Below are 15,266 nucleotides of genomic sequence, written 5' to 3' on the forward strand. Positions count from 1 at the left end.
TTAAAGCATCAAATTGAACAAAGTGTACTTCATTATGGTGTTTGCATCATTCATGCAATGTACTTTGCTCATACCCATCTTCTTTTTACCCTTTGATATCTTCCCTTTCTCCTTCACCCGGATCTCTTCTGCCTTCCCTAGCTGTCTCCCTTCAGCTTTCAGATTGCTTCCCTCAACCCCTTAGGTTCAACATGTCATCCTTATTTCCTGGTTCTGATCTTTACTTTAATCCATCTTCCAGGAGATATTTTTATGGCTACTTATGTGAAGTCCAATGGGTTCATAACTTGGCTATTTAATGATAATGTGAACAGCTTGGGTGGCAGGCATCTATGTTGTATGTTGGCATTGATTCTTCAGGTATATGCTTAGGACTAGAGGAGCAGAATCATTTCTTAGTTTTACTTTTAGGATTTTTTTTCTTGTTGTTTTGTTTGCTTGTTTGTTTTGAGAAACCTTATATGACTTCCATAGTAACTGGATAGTAAACATAGTAAACTGAGTTCCCAGCCACAAGGTATATTTTCCTTTTTATTTCTTTATTATAGTTATTCTGACTAAGATAAGATCACATATGCATGCCATTTTGGTTTGTACACTCCTGCTGGCAGAAGAGGGTGAACATGTTTTTTTGTATTAGTTGACCATTTGTTTTTCTTTTAAACATATTTCTTAAGTAAATTTGCCCCTTTATTGATTAGAATACTTGTTTTTCTTGTGCTTCAAGTTTTTAATACTTTGTGTATCCTTAATAATAACTGCTTACTGGTTTAATAGCTGACAAATATTTTCTCTCATGTTTCTTAATTCTCTTATTTTATATTATTTGGATTTTTTTGAGACAGGATCTTACTATATAAGTTTAGCCGAAATTTATAATTATCATAATTATTCATAATTATCCACATGCCTTTTGAATGCTTGGATTAAAGTGGTGTGCCACCCTATCTGGTCTGTGCAGAAATACTTATTTGCTGAAATCCCATTTGTCAATCTGTGTTTTTATGTTCTGAGCAATTGAAGTGCTACACAGTGTTCTTTGCCAGTGTCTGCATCTTGAAAGTTTTCCCTATGTCTTTCACTAGTATGTTAAGGAGTTAGATCTATCTGACTTGATCTTTATACTGGCTGAGAAGTGGGGATCTATTTTCAGTGTTGTATATGTGAATACCCAGTGTCCTTACCACAATCACTCAAGTTGTGTTTCTAATATAGGATTCAGCTGTTTTGCTAAGGATCTATCTTAAAGCTGTGTGGACTAATTTCTGGGTCTTCTATGGTATTTCACTAGCTCATGTGCCAGGATTGAAACAAACATCATGCTGCTTTAGTTGTTGTAGATCTGTTGGATTATTTGAAGTTGGATATTGTAATAATCCTAGTGTTCCATTGCTTAGAATTGCTATATACAGTGTTTTATGATCCAATACAAATTTTTGTTTTTGTTTAAATTAACTGTATGATCTCTGTCAAATGCTGTTTGTAGTTTGATGGGGATTTCACTGAATCTGTGGGATACTTTGGTGATTCTTCTTAGTCAGGCATATGGGACTGTGATTATCTGTGTCATTTTAATTTCTTTATTTGGTGATTTATACTTTTTCTAGGTAGAGGCCTTTTATTACCATTGTAAGAATAGATGTTCTGTTCTCTTTGAGGCCATAGTAAATGTGTTAGTTTCCTGTTTATTTTATTTCTTTCTCAGCAGATTCACTATGGCCAAAGAAGAAAAAAAAATGATTTCTTGTTTGTTGACTTTGTATCCTGCTGTATACGTAATTTATTGGATTTTTTTCCAACCTGACAGTCTCTACGTGGTCTTTAGAGTCTTACAATTATAGAGTCATATTGTCTGAAAATAGGAGCACATTGATTTTTCCTCATCTAATTTCTATGCTTTATTTTTTCTCTTGACTTATAACTCTGGCTAAAGTATTGAGTGTTACATTAAAATAGAGTCAATAAAAGTAGATATCCTTGATACATATATATATATATATATATATATATATATATATTACATATATACAATATATATTACATAATACATATAATGTGGGATATGATATATATATATATATATATATATATATATATATATATATATATAAAATCTTCAGTCTGGTGAGGTGTGAGCATTACCTAGTTTCTTCAGAGTATTCATCATGAAACAATGTTAATGCCTACCAAATATCTTTTCCATGTCTATTAAAATGATTAAGTTATTTTTATTTGTGGCTTTATTTATATTATATTTGTTGATTTATTAGTTTTGAACTTTCATTATATCCCTGGTCTAAAGCCAGTTTGATCATAGTATATGATATTTTTAGGTGTTGTTAAATTAAAGTTGAAAATAATTTGTGGATGAACTTCACATCTATGTATATCAAAGACTCCACCCGTCTTTCTGTCCTTTTGTTCTTACCAAGTTTGGTATTAGGCTTGTTGTGTTGAATATATTTAAAATACCTCTTCCATTTTTATTTTATGCAATAATTTTACAAATACTGATATAAAAACCTTTAAAATCTGATACAATTTAAGAGTAGCTTTGTCAGGTCTTGGGCTTTTGATTTTGGAAGACTTTCTGTCATTGCCTTAAATTCTACTTTCATATTTTTAGTAATCTCTTGTTTAAGTTTAGTATGTAATCTATACCTAGTACCTTATTGATTTTTATTTTGGATAATTTCATACATCTGTGCAATCAATTGCAATCATATTTATCTCCCTATTATCCTCTTTTCTTCTTTTATGCTCCTTCTCTTGCTGACTCACTTAACTAGTTCCATTCTATTGGTGTGTGTGTGTGTTTCTTTGTGTGTGTCTATGTCTTTCTGTATGTGTGTGTTTGTGTGAGTGTGTTTCTCTTCTTGTTCTTCTTGTTCTTCTTGTTCTTCTTGTTCTTCTTGTTCTTCTTGTTCTTCTTGTTCTTCTTGTTCTTCTTGTTCCTCTCTCTCTCTCTCTCTCTCTCTCTCTCTCTCTCTCTCTCTCTCTCTCTCTCTCTCTGTAGGTATATCTATCCTGAAGACAGCAACTGATAACATTCCTCACCCTGTTCTCGAACTTTGTGGTGTTTTCACCTCCTCTCCTATGATGCTCCCTGGGCTCTGGAGGGATAACATAGATGCCTCAATAGTTACTTATCCTCAGAACCATGCCCATTCAAGAGTCTCTGTAGTAACCACTGGTTGCTATAAAAAAAACTCCTCTGACCATGGCTAGAAAAGTACTCATTAGTTCATGTATATAAACTAGTCCATGTGTATAAATACTTAGAAGTCTGAGTTACTGCATGTATGTTTAGCAAAGCATCAGTAATGGGATCCCCTCTGAAGCCTGTGACATACCTAGACATAGGCTTTTGGATCAGTGTATGGTACCAAGAACATATTCCCTCCTTCTCTAGATTTTTGCAATGTCCTATTTTACAAGTTCAAAATACATAATACACATATTAATGTTCATTTTATGGGATGAATAGATACATAACAGAGTATTAAATATGTGTTGATAAAAATATTTTTTCATATTTACTTAACATATAGCACAGCTGTAGGCATTCTTCTTTACCTGCTATTCCAGATGTTTCCCTCACCACCCATTTTTCTCTGAAGACATTTGTTATTGTGTTCATTAAGACTGCAGCACTATTCTCATAGATATACTTATTAGGTATTTGATTGTTCTGCTCTTATCTAGTATCTATCTATCTATCTATCCATCCATCTATTTACAAATCATCTATCCATATATATATTATCGATTATTTCATATCTATCTCCATTAATGCTACTCTCTGCATCTCCTATATATAGAAGGTGTTTTTCTACTATTTTGATGTCTTTTTAAATTTATCGGTGTGGGTATGCTCGCTGTACAAATGTCTGTGTGTTCAATATGTGTACTCAGAGCACACAGAGGCCTGAAGAGAGTGTCTGATTTTCTATTTTCTAGATCTGGAGTTACAAATGCTTATGAACCATCATGTGGGTGCTAGGAATAGAATCTAAGTTCCCTTAAAGAGCAGTAAGTGCTCTTAACCACTGTGTCATCTTTCCTGCCCATTATCACCAACCCTTACCCATTTTATAGCTGTATTCTTATTCCTTATATCTTTACAGATATGTTACTTGTTCTTTATCAGTTATTTAAATTAATGGATAGTAAATGATTAAAGAGATTAATGAGTGCATAATAATTTTGTAATAATTACCTCTAGATTTCTTACTGATAGCATATAAATATATATAATAATATGTTACGTGTCAAGAATTGTGAAGGTCCTAGAATTTTACTTTTGCTGTGAAGTAACAACTTCACATGCTATAATTCCTGGGATGTTGATGGAAGAGGGGAATTGCCATCTGACACAGATGAGTTTGACATTAAGGATATGGTACTCAGTGTGGGTGTTATATGTGAACTGCTCTTTCTTGTCCTTTAAGTGGGGAACACAGAACTGCAGGGTAGGTACACATAAAGTAGGTTTACCTAGCAGTCGGAGTCTCATGCTTCTACAGCTCACCTCCTTTACAATGGACTATGAACCAATTTGTTTATAATAAACTTTATGAAAACATTGTCTGTATTAAGTAGAATAGGCAGTTGTTCTGTCCAAAGCATAGCTATATAATATTTAATTATCCTTGAAAGGACAGTCGTAGAGAAAATGTTAGTCAATGAGGGTTCCCTTCATAGGAGGTTACCAAAGCATGAGAGATGAATGGAGAATTGTCTAGTAACAGATTCTGTGTTGGATACATCATGGGATTATTTTTAAACCAATTATAATTATAAACTTTTAATAGGAATCTTTGTGGTTTAAATTTCTTTTCACTGATTAATATAAATATAAACATAAATTTATATATATTAATATATATGCGTGATAGTACAATGAAACATTATTGTTTAAGAAGCAGTAATTCTAAAGTTCAAATGCTGTTTTTTTAATACATTGGCTTTCCTTTATTATGTGAAATTCTTTCTATTCATTTATACAAACTTCTTTTTTTATTTAATAGTTTATTTGCTAATATTTTATCACTGTTATATATTATATTTTAAATAGTTAATAAATATTAACTATTGATGAAGTCCAGAGATTAATTATTTCAACCTTATGTTAAGTTCAAGCATATAATCACTTGAATGTATGATAAAAGCTAAAATAAAATAATTACAAAGGTAGAGAACATGATGTAAAATAGGAATACAGTATTACTGTGCTTAAAATTTAAAATAATAACTGCCTAATCAAAGCACAGACTCAATGAACATAAGCCACCACACTAGAATACTCAACTTTTAGTCTTCATGAAACTGTCAAGAAGCTCAGGAAAGCTAGAAGAGAACTGGTATGTTACTCTGTGTGTGTGTGTGTGTATGTGTGTGTGTGTGTGTATTTGTGTGTATGTGCATGTGTGTGTGTTTGTGTGTATAAATGTGGGTATAGTGTCTACACACATGGGCATGTACATGTATGCATGAAGGTCAAACACCTGCATCAGGTGTCTTCCTTTAGTATTCTTAATTTTGTCTTTTTGTGACAGGATCTCTCTGAAGCTCCACCTGTTGTTTCACCTGCTCTGCATAAACAATAATTTACAGGGATCCACCTCTCAGCCTCCCCCACATGTTCCTCCTAGGATTGACATTATAGATACTAACTGCCTGTCTTAGGGTTTCATTACTGCAAAGAAACACCATGACCATGGCAACTCTTATAATGTAAACCATTTCATTGGTACTGGTTTATAGTTTTAGAGGTTCAGTCCATTATTGTCATGACAGGCACCATGGCAGCTTGCAAGCATACATGTTACTGGAAGAGCCAAGAGTTCTACATCTTGATCCAAAGACAGCTAAGAAGAGACTGTTCTCTTCAGGCAGCCAGGGGATGCTCTCTTCTGCACTGGGTAGAGCTTGAGCTCTAGGGGAATTCAAAGCCTGCTTACACACAGTGACAACCATCCTCTATTGTGGCCACACCTATTTCAAGATGGCCATACCTCCTAATAGTACCACTTCCTATGGGCCAATCATATTTAAATACATGACTCTATGAGGGCCAAACCTAATCGAGCCACCACCCTGACATTCCCAAGTTTTTCCTTAGGTGTTAAATAAAGATCAAACTCAGGCACTGTATGTGACAGCCTTTCTGACTGAGCCATCAATTCACCCCTTAGGTGAAACAAACCTTAAAGAAGGATAGAGTCAAACTTGTATACTTATTCTTATCTATGTTTATGTAGTTTACAACCTTGTAAGTTATAATTGCTAAAAACTATTATTTGAGATAAAATGTTATTAATTCTTTGAGAATTTCATATCATATCATATGAGTCTCATTCATATCACTATTTCTCTTTCCCATTATTCCTGCCAGATCTTCTTCCCCCTCACTACCCATCCAACCCTGTGCTCTCTCTCTCTCTCTTTCTCTCTCTCTCTCTCTCTCTCTCTCTCTCTCTCTCTCTCTCTCTCTCTCTCTCTCTCTCTCTCTCCTTAAACTATTGAGCCCAGTTCCTATTACCCAACTACTCTTGGGTCTGGGGCTTGCCATGAAGCGGGGCCAACATACAAGTGGTCACAATATCAAAGAGAACTGATTCTTTCTGTCCCAGAAGCTGTCAAATCCAATTCTTCAGTCAGTGTTGTATTTTTATGTTCACTTTCTCCACCCCATGCTGGGATTTTTTTTCTGAGTAGAGGTGTGTGCTGTCACAGTCACTGTGAGTTTATATGTTCATCTGCCCCGTAGTGTCCGGAAGACAGGTTCTTAAAAAGTGTCTGCCACTTTTGGCTCTTGCAATTTTTTGTCACTTCTCCCCTGATGAACCCTGAGCATGGAGGGGCAGGTATGTGGTATAAATGTCTCATATAGGGAGAGGCACTTCAAACACTCTTATTCTTTCTGTATGTTGATCAGATGAAGATTGTTAATTGACTTCTACGTCAAAAAGAAGAAAATGAACTCTTGCAAGTTCTCATTGCTACATGCAGGCAGCATGTGACACCTTATTTTCTCACACAAGTAAATGTAACAAAACATTATTGAGGGCAATAATTTTTCATGTGTATTTCTTGGGGAATATATAAGATGGCAGGTGTTTCAAGATGTTTTCCACCGAGAATCAATGGTTGTTGGCTCAGAGACAGCGTCTGAATATGGATATTTTACCATCAAAAGACTTGCTGGATTCCACACATGTTTAATTTCTTACTCAGAAATGCCTGCAAAACTGACAGTGATGAACCTGTGTGTCAGCCCACCAAGAATCTCCTAACACTATTCCCTGAGGCAACACATGTAATTATAATTAACATAATTAATAGAGCCCACTCAGGCAATTTTTCTCACAATAATTAAAAGCCACTGTAGTGTCATTAGCTTTTCTATCCATAGCCATAGAAAAGACAGGCATTAATTTCAGAAATTATGGGTCAACAGGCATTCAGTTACTGATGGAGCTCCCCTTAGCACAAAGCTTTCTGCCCATGAACTCTGAGAAAATAGTCCTGCAATATTGGTTTTGCAGGCAATACTTGTAGTTGAGATAATTGAAGAAGTCAATAATGCTCTGGAAGCAGTGACAATCCTTGAACTTCAATTATTCAAACATACCCAGAGTATTTCTTTGTCAGAAATGGCTATGGCATGCACAGTTGTTCATGTTTGTTCTGGAAACATATAGATACAATTAATGGCTAGCTGGGAGACTAATTTCATTTTTACATTTGTAAGTAATTAAGCTTTTTAAACATGCACAAGAATCTGGGAATTAAGGAAGGTAGAAAAGAACATTTGTGTTTTAATGGCAGTTTTTAATTAAAATTTTTTCTCTCAAAATTATTTTTTCATTGATACATAAAAATTATATATATTTATGTTATCATTTAATGTTTTCATACATGTATGCATAGGATAGTATTAAGATCATGAAAATCATATCTGCATCCTTGCATATTTTTTGTGGTAAAAGTATTCAAAGCCTTCTCTTATCTTCTTTGAAACATGGAGCACAGTATAATGTTCCTTAGACACCCCGTTATGATAGTTCACCAAAGTTACTTACCCCATCACATCCATGGCTTGGCAAACAATGGCCAACCTTTGTCCATCCCTTTCTTCTCTCTCATTTCTGGTAGCCACCTTCTCACTGTTATTATTTCTTTTCAATTGGGGGTGCCATTTATTTTTGCTTCACAAGAGTTTAACTTTGAGAAATCATTATTCTAAGTATGAAATGCATTCTTCATCTTGTGTATTTATAGTTGTATCTGCTAATTGAAATATCACTTTTATTGATTTACTGAAGTACTCAGTATTTAAATGCATTTTATATGCCTTTACACATTCCACTGATTTTTGACAAGTGTTGAAGTGATATACTGGTGAAATTTCAGGAAATTTAATAGAAGACAAACATTTTTTTTGATATTATATATATGAAAGAAACTGTCAAACATTAGATGTGACATGAATGTCTCATATATAAATAACATTTTCAAAATTTAGGATGATTCATCACTAGCTTAAAATGCCCTTAGCAAAATTTTTACTTTCATTTACTTTATACCTTCATCCACAGATGATTGCTTCTTTCCTTAGACCGTTACAATGGAGATACAGCTCATGTCCTTGGCCAAAAGTAGCCAGTGGTTAAGGTTCTCAATGGATCAATAACAAATGGCAATCATTTTTTACTAGCTGTACATTACACTAAGGGAATTCAGATCCAGCCTTCTGGTTTTACTCTTTTTTTTTTTTTTCAACTTTTTTATAAAAGAGTATTTCATAACTTGCCCAATTGTGACTTAGGTGAAACTGCACACTTTTTCCTAAGCTTTCTTTCATTCTTCATAAAGAAGTCCCATCTTCATCACCTTTGGCCTAGGCCCTTGTGGAACTGTATGAAATGTTTAGCACCGAGGCTCTTATGCCAGTCTTTAGCAATGGTTACCCCTTAATGCTGCCCTCTTGTCATTCATGGCTTCTGTTCTTCCCGACTCTTCTCTTCCTTGTTATCTAGAAGGGTTTGTGAACATTAACTGATTTCTAGGCATATTTTCTAGGAAAACATTCTACATTCCACAAAAATCAGGTGATACACATGCCAATATTTGAAATACCAACCCCTATAAAACAAACTCCCTGCTGATGTTGAAGGAGGGAAGATTACATGATTATTAGAGTGATATAGCAAATATTAGCAACTCCTCAACCAACAAGGCTGACTGATGCTGCGTCCTAGAATAGAATGTTTGGGAATTCTGCATCCTCCGTTTCTAGTATGAGAAACATGCCCTGTTTTCAGTCCTGGGAAGATCTGAATTCTCCTTCTGTGACTCTTAGTACATGAAGGAGTACTATGACACTACACCCACTCGAGTGCTACATTCTCAAAGCAGGGGACTCTGGAAACCTAAGAGTCTCATTTTTCTTCTTCAGTTGCTGATTGTGACTTTGAAGCTAACAGCTGTGGGTGGTTTGAAGCCAGTCGTGGTGACCAGTTTGACTGGGTGTGGAGTTCCCCAAGTGATCTTTCTGCTGATTTAGAGCAACAAGCTCCACCTAGAGATCACACTCACGGTACTACACAAGGTAAGACCCTGAGGATGCTTTACACACACCTATAGACTGCTGGGTTAGACTTGGGGGTCTGTGTATGAAGATCACACCATGGTAGGATGACACTGACGATCAGCTGGGCTGCCTGCAAGAAATGATTTCTTTATGAGTGACATGATTGTAATTGACACACTTTTGCCTGGATTAACTGAAATTAAAAATTGACTGTTGACATCATCCAAATGCAGATATAAATCCAAAAGCAAATTTTACTACCAGTGTTGACTTTTTATTATTGTACAATTTTAATGGACATGAAACGTACTTGGCACTGCATTAAGAGACAGAAAGGCTCTCGTTGCATCACAACATCCAGTTGGTAAGCTTACTGCTGTGTTTTTACATCCCCACAGGGCATTTCATGTTCATTCTGAAGAACAGCAACAGCTTGTTTCAAACTGCTAAACTTCAGAGCCCAACTTTCAGCCAGACAGGACCTGGATGCACACTGTCTTTCTGGTAACTATATATTATGGTAAATTATCCTAGTAGGATGGTGGCTGCAGACATATCCCTGTACTTGGCAATTATTCAGGTTTTATCCCTGGTTCCACTTTATAATGATTACAGTATTAAGTTAAAACAATTTTAACTTCAGAGTATACTAGCAGTGTTGGTTAGTTTCTTGAAATGAAAGGAGGGCTCCCCTTCTACCATTGGATTTAATTTAATTAGGAATTTCCCTGGGTCTTGTAAGAGGTTTTCAGGTTATGAGAGTCATACAATGAGCATCTCAGTGGAAAAATTCTGTCAAATGGCCAATTACAAATACTGTGGGAAAGAAATGTGCACACTGCCACAATTAACTAGAAATTGGTTGAAGAGTAAGTGTCCAAAGATCAGCTATGTAGTCTTTCCTATAATTTATTTATGAAATATGTTCTTTCAGGTTTTATAACTATGGATGGTCAGTGGGGGCAGCTGAGTTGCAGCTACATCTAGAAAATTCCAGGGACACCACCGCCCTCTGGAGAGTGCTGTATAACCAAGGCAACCAGTGGTCAGAGGCAACTGTCCAGCTTGGACGCCTCACTCAACCCTTCTACCTGTCGTTAGAGAAAGTCAGTCTGGCAGTTTATAGTGGGGTCTCTGCTGTTGATGACATCCGTTTTAAAAACTGTGCTCTTCCTCCTCCTGTGGAGAGTTGTGATGAACAAGATCACTTCTGGTGTAGACAGACAAAGGCTTGCATAGGAAGGCATCAGCTCTGTGATCTGGTCGATGATTGTGGAGATCGCACAGATGAGATTGACTGTGGTAAGTTAATTAGTTGCTTTTTTAAATTAAGTTTTTTTTTTGGGGGGGGAGACTCTGGTACTACGTTTAGCCTCCCTTTCTAGCTAATACGTATCAGTCTTGATTAGTTCACTGCCAATGACTAAGATATAATTAAAAAGTTGATAAATACTGTATGGTTGGTTAATCAAATTAACTAGATATGTCAGTATTATTTGTTTGTTTATTATTATATTTGTATGTTATGTGTATGAATGCTTATACATGCCATAATGCATGTGTAGAGGTCAAAGAAGAACTTGCCTGAGTCAGTCCTCTCGTTCTACCATGTGGGTACTGGGAATCAAGTTGTCAGCTATAGTGGCAAGTACCTTTGAAGCTGAACCATCTTGCCAGCTCCTTGCCACTCATTCTTAAGTAGGTTTACTAACTAGCTCCTACAGATACATTGAATAAAAAATGAACACAGCATTCCTGCTTTCACGTGCTTCACAATCTAACTAAAAAGATAGAGATTCAAGTATTATTAATGAAATATATGATGTCAATTTTAACTGGAACTGTGGAGAAATCTATGGTATGGCTTCACAGAATTGTAAAATTGGATTTTCTGCAGGTGATGACTTAACTGGGATTGAAACATGGTAAGTGAAACTTATGTTCAAAAACCATTATGTCTGAGACAGATGAAAGTCAGAGTTCATAAAGAGAGCACAAATCAGAGACGGGGTAGGGAAAGGCCAAGGTCAACAATCGTTGTGATCCCCACTCCAGGAGTATTCCTTATTTCAAAGGTCTTTAGAGTGGTGATAGCACTGAAATTTGACATATGTAAATGTCAGTGTGGGTGTGGTAGAGCTAGTGGATTTGGGAACAGACTTAGGAGATACATTAGAGAGCATTGTAGCAGCCCATTGGTGACAGTGAGTTGCTTTAACAATGAGGACTGAGTCAGGAAGAAAGAACAGAAGACCTGTGTGTGGGTTTCTTGTTTTTGTTTGTTTTGTTCTATTTTTCAGGAGATGATAGTGAAGTGCCAAGGCTCAGAGTTGCTTTTCTGGTTTCAAACTGTAAAATGTCTGTGTTATCTTGAGATAGTCCGACCCTCAGTTTGCTGAGCCTGGCTTCCACTGGTCATGTGCTTGCAACTGCAAATGAATCAGCCATTAACAGAATTATTTGCTTACAAAATTTGTTACAAAAATGTTTCCAGCATTCCTGGAATCCTACCTTTGTCTAATAACAATTTATATATTTCAAGTCCTATGTTTCATAAATTAGAAAACTCATCAGAAACCAAAATGAAAGTGCTTAATGCCCAGTACCGTCAAAGGTAACTTTCAGATAGGAATTTCCATATAAGTTACTGTGGAAAGCTTTGTGTAATTTGATCTTTGATAGACATATCATAAAAATATATTAAAGTTCACATTACTACCGAAATCATGAAATGTATACAACTCAATTGAGTAGCGAGAGTTACCATTGATTTTTGACAGTGGCAATCATATGATACATAGTTTTGCAAAGTCTAATTTAGTCTGTGCAAATGTATAAAGAATTTTTAGCTTTTTTAAATTCTCAAAATAGTTTCTGAACATCCTGATATTTGTACAATCAAGTGTGATGTATAATAGTATACATAAATGTAACCATAATTTCAACATAATTCTTATTTATTAAATGGTGCCAAGAAATAACTGCAGCATGCACTGAGATATTATCTTATTGAATATACTATGTGTTACACATCCCAATATTAAGAATGAGTTTCCTGCAGTGTGCTTGGAAATGTGGTCTTTCCTGGAAAGGTGGAGTTCCACATCCCACAAGATTGAATGTAGAGTCAGTATGTCAATGGTCAACGTAAAAACTTGTTGGTTTTAGTGTCAGTTTTATATAAAAACTCAGCAATTTGACGTCCTCCTTCTGCTTCACAGCCAACGACTGACATGTGGGGAGTACCTGGAATGTCCCCAGTTCACACCACAGCTGGCTTGGTTAGTCACAAGTGAGCAGCCAGCAGATGGAAGCCCATCTTCCTGCTGACATCTGCTCACTGGTTCCCTTCATTAGGTCTGAGCTTCTCTTCTGGGCTGTCTAGATGATTTGTTCTAGCCCAGTTGCTTTGATTCACCTGTAGTTTCATTGATTGTTCAGGATGCTTGCTCACCTTTGCACCAAGAATCGTCACTGAGATGAATAGTTAAAAGACAGCTGACATTTATATTTTTAAATATCAGCATATAAATAGAGCTAAAACGTGAAACTACATATGAATTCTAAATCTCATCTCCTCAGCCCAGTACTTCCAAATGTATATTTTTATCCCATTTTTTTTCTAAATCAAATACCTGGTGTCAACAAGATCCTCATGTCTTGAAAAATGAACATGCTCCATTACTACCCTAAAAATAGATTACTTGATTGATGAGGTCCTAGTCAATTCTTTGTAAGTTTGACTAAATGATGTCAGAAGTTTAAAAGCCCAAGCTCCCTTTGTATAGTGTGATGAGAATATAAATGAGTACAGTCACTATGGGAATCAGCATGAAGATTTGTCTACATACCCAAAATAGAGGTACCCCTTGATTCAACTCTACTACTACTGGGCATATAGCTGAGAGAGCACAAGGTAGCATATAGTGGGTAATGCTGTACAGCTGGAGCTGGCTATGTTTATTCATAAGAGCCAACGTAGGAGATCATCCTTAATGCCCTTCAATGGAATAAATAGACTTACTCAATGTTGTGAATATTGTCAATGGTATTTCGTTCAGGCACAAACAAGAACAAAAGCATGTCATATACAGGAAAATTGATAAAACTAGAGACTATCATATGGATTGACATAAGTATGACAAATATGTATTTCTTTCTGTCATGTGTAAAATCTAATGAAAAACAAGTGAGAGTGTTAGAGACATGGCGCAGCTGTTAAGAGCACTTACTGCTCTTGCATAGGACCTGGGTTCAGTTCCCAGCACCCACATGACAGCTCTTAGCTGTTTGTAAATCCAAGTCCAGGTGCTCCAATACTTTTCTAACCTCCATAGATTCCTGTATGCTTGTGGTCCACATATGTACAGTAAGGCCTGCACACACACACACACACACACACACACACACACACACACACCACAATAATTATATGGAGGTTAGAAAAAATGGCTGGATATCTGAGATAAAATCCATCTCTGGCCTCCATAGAAACACATGTACCCTCCTGACGCACATGTGTGTACAAAACAGGATCACACGTAAGTACATATACCATACACAAACAAGTACACATACCAAAGCCAAAGTAAGAATCCCAGTGCATGATTTGAAAACCATTTGGGCCAATTAAGTCAACAATTCACATGTGACTTCTAAGCTTTGGTGGTTTTGTTTCTTTGTTTTTTTTTTTTTCCCCCATGTTTCCTGGTTGGCATACAAAGCTAGGTGTGAAATGCACTCAGTCAAAAATGTGTTCTAGTGATGATCCTTTGCTTGATGTATGATCCTTTGCTGGAATTAAACTTAGGTTGTCATGCATGCTGGACAAATGCTCTATCTCTAAGTTATATCACCAGCCCAGGGGTATGTTTTTAGAAAGGAAGATGAAAGCACATTAAAAATGTTTAGAAGATAAGGGTCTATGCATTTCATTTTTACTCCATGAAATATTATTTGGTGTCTATAATGACTCTGCTCATAACTTTGTTTTATGTCAACATGTTTTATGTAGTTAGTTGAAAACTATTACAGCTTACCTTTGTATGTATCAATGTGTGTTCTTAATCACTCTTATTTTTTTCTATACTCCTTTGATGATGTTTAATGTCATTGACAGTACCAGAACTACAGTGTGACTTTGAAAATGGAATTTGTAACTGGGAACAAAGTATGGAGGATGACTTCAACTGGACCAGATACCAGGGTTCTACTTCAACAATGAACACAGGCCCAATGAAGGACCACACACTGGGTACAGTGAAAGGACACTACCTTTACATAGAAACGTCAGAGCCACAGGTTTTTCAAGACAAAGCTATTTTACTTAGCCCTATCCTTAATGCTACTGAAGCAAATGGCTGTACCTTCCGCCTGTACTATCACATGTTTGGAAAGCATATTTATCGGCTGGCTGTCTACCAGAGAATTTGGAGCAATTCCAGGGGACAGCTGCTGTGGCAAATATTTGGGGATCAAGGTGACAGATGGAAAAGAAAACACCTCAGCATTTCCAGCGGACAGCCTTTTCAGGTAGGATAATGGGTTTCATAATGTATACTTGAAATGCTTCCTAGTGTCCAAGCAGTGTGAAATATCGCTGTATTCTTGAATTAAAAGCTGGTGGTATTGGATCAAAGTTACTTTGAAACACATTCATCATTCACAG

At 36.0% G+C, this 15,266-nt stretch overlaps 1 protein-coding gene across 1 annotated transcript in view; it reads left to right on the forward strand.

Moving 5' to 3' along the window:
* Malrd1 (MAM and LDL receptor class A domain containing 1) overlaps positions 1-15,266 on the forward strand; it is a 665,455-nt gene that overhangs the window by 158,034 nt on the left and 492,155 nt on the right. Inside the window, exons 14-17 of the mRNA XM_034509650.2 lie at positions 9,464-9,616; positions 9,997-10,102; positions 10,533-10,900; positions 14,718-15,130. Of these exons, the coding sequence (XP_034365541.1) occupies positions 9,464-9,616; positions 9,997-10,102; positions 10,533-10,900; positions 14,718-15,130 (1,040 nt within the window). The remainder of the gene's footprint in view (positions 1-9,463; positions 9,617-9,996; positions 10,103-10,532; positions 10,901-14,717; positions 15,131-15,266) is intronic.

This window comes from Arvicanthis niloticus, chromosome 8, assembly GCF_011762505.2.
Source record: "Arvicanthis niloticus isolate mArvNil1 chromosome 8, mArvNil1.pat.X, whole genome shotgun sequence".
Lineage (NCBI taxonomy): Eukaryota > Metazoa > Chordata > Mammalia > Rodentia > Muridae > Arvicanthis > Arvicanthis niloticus.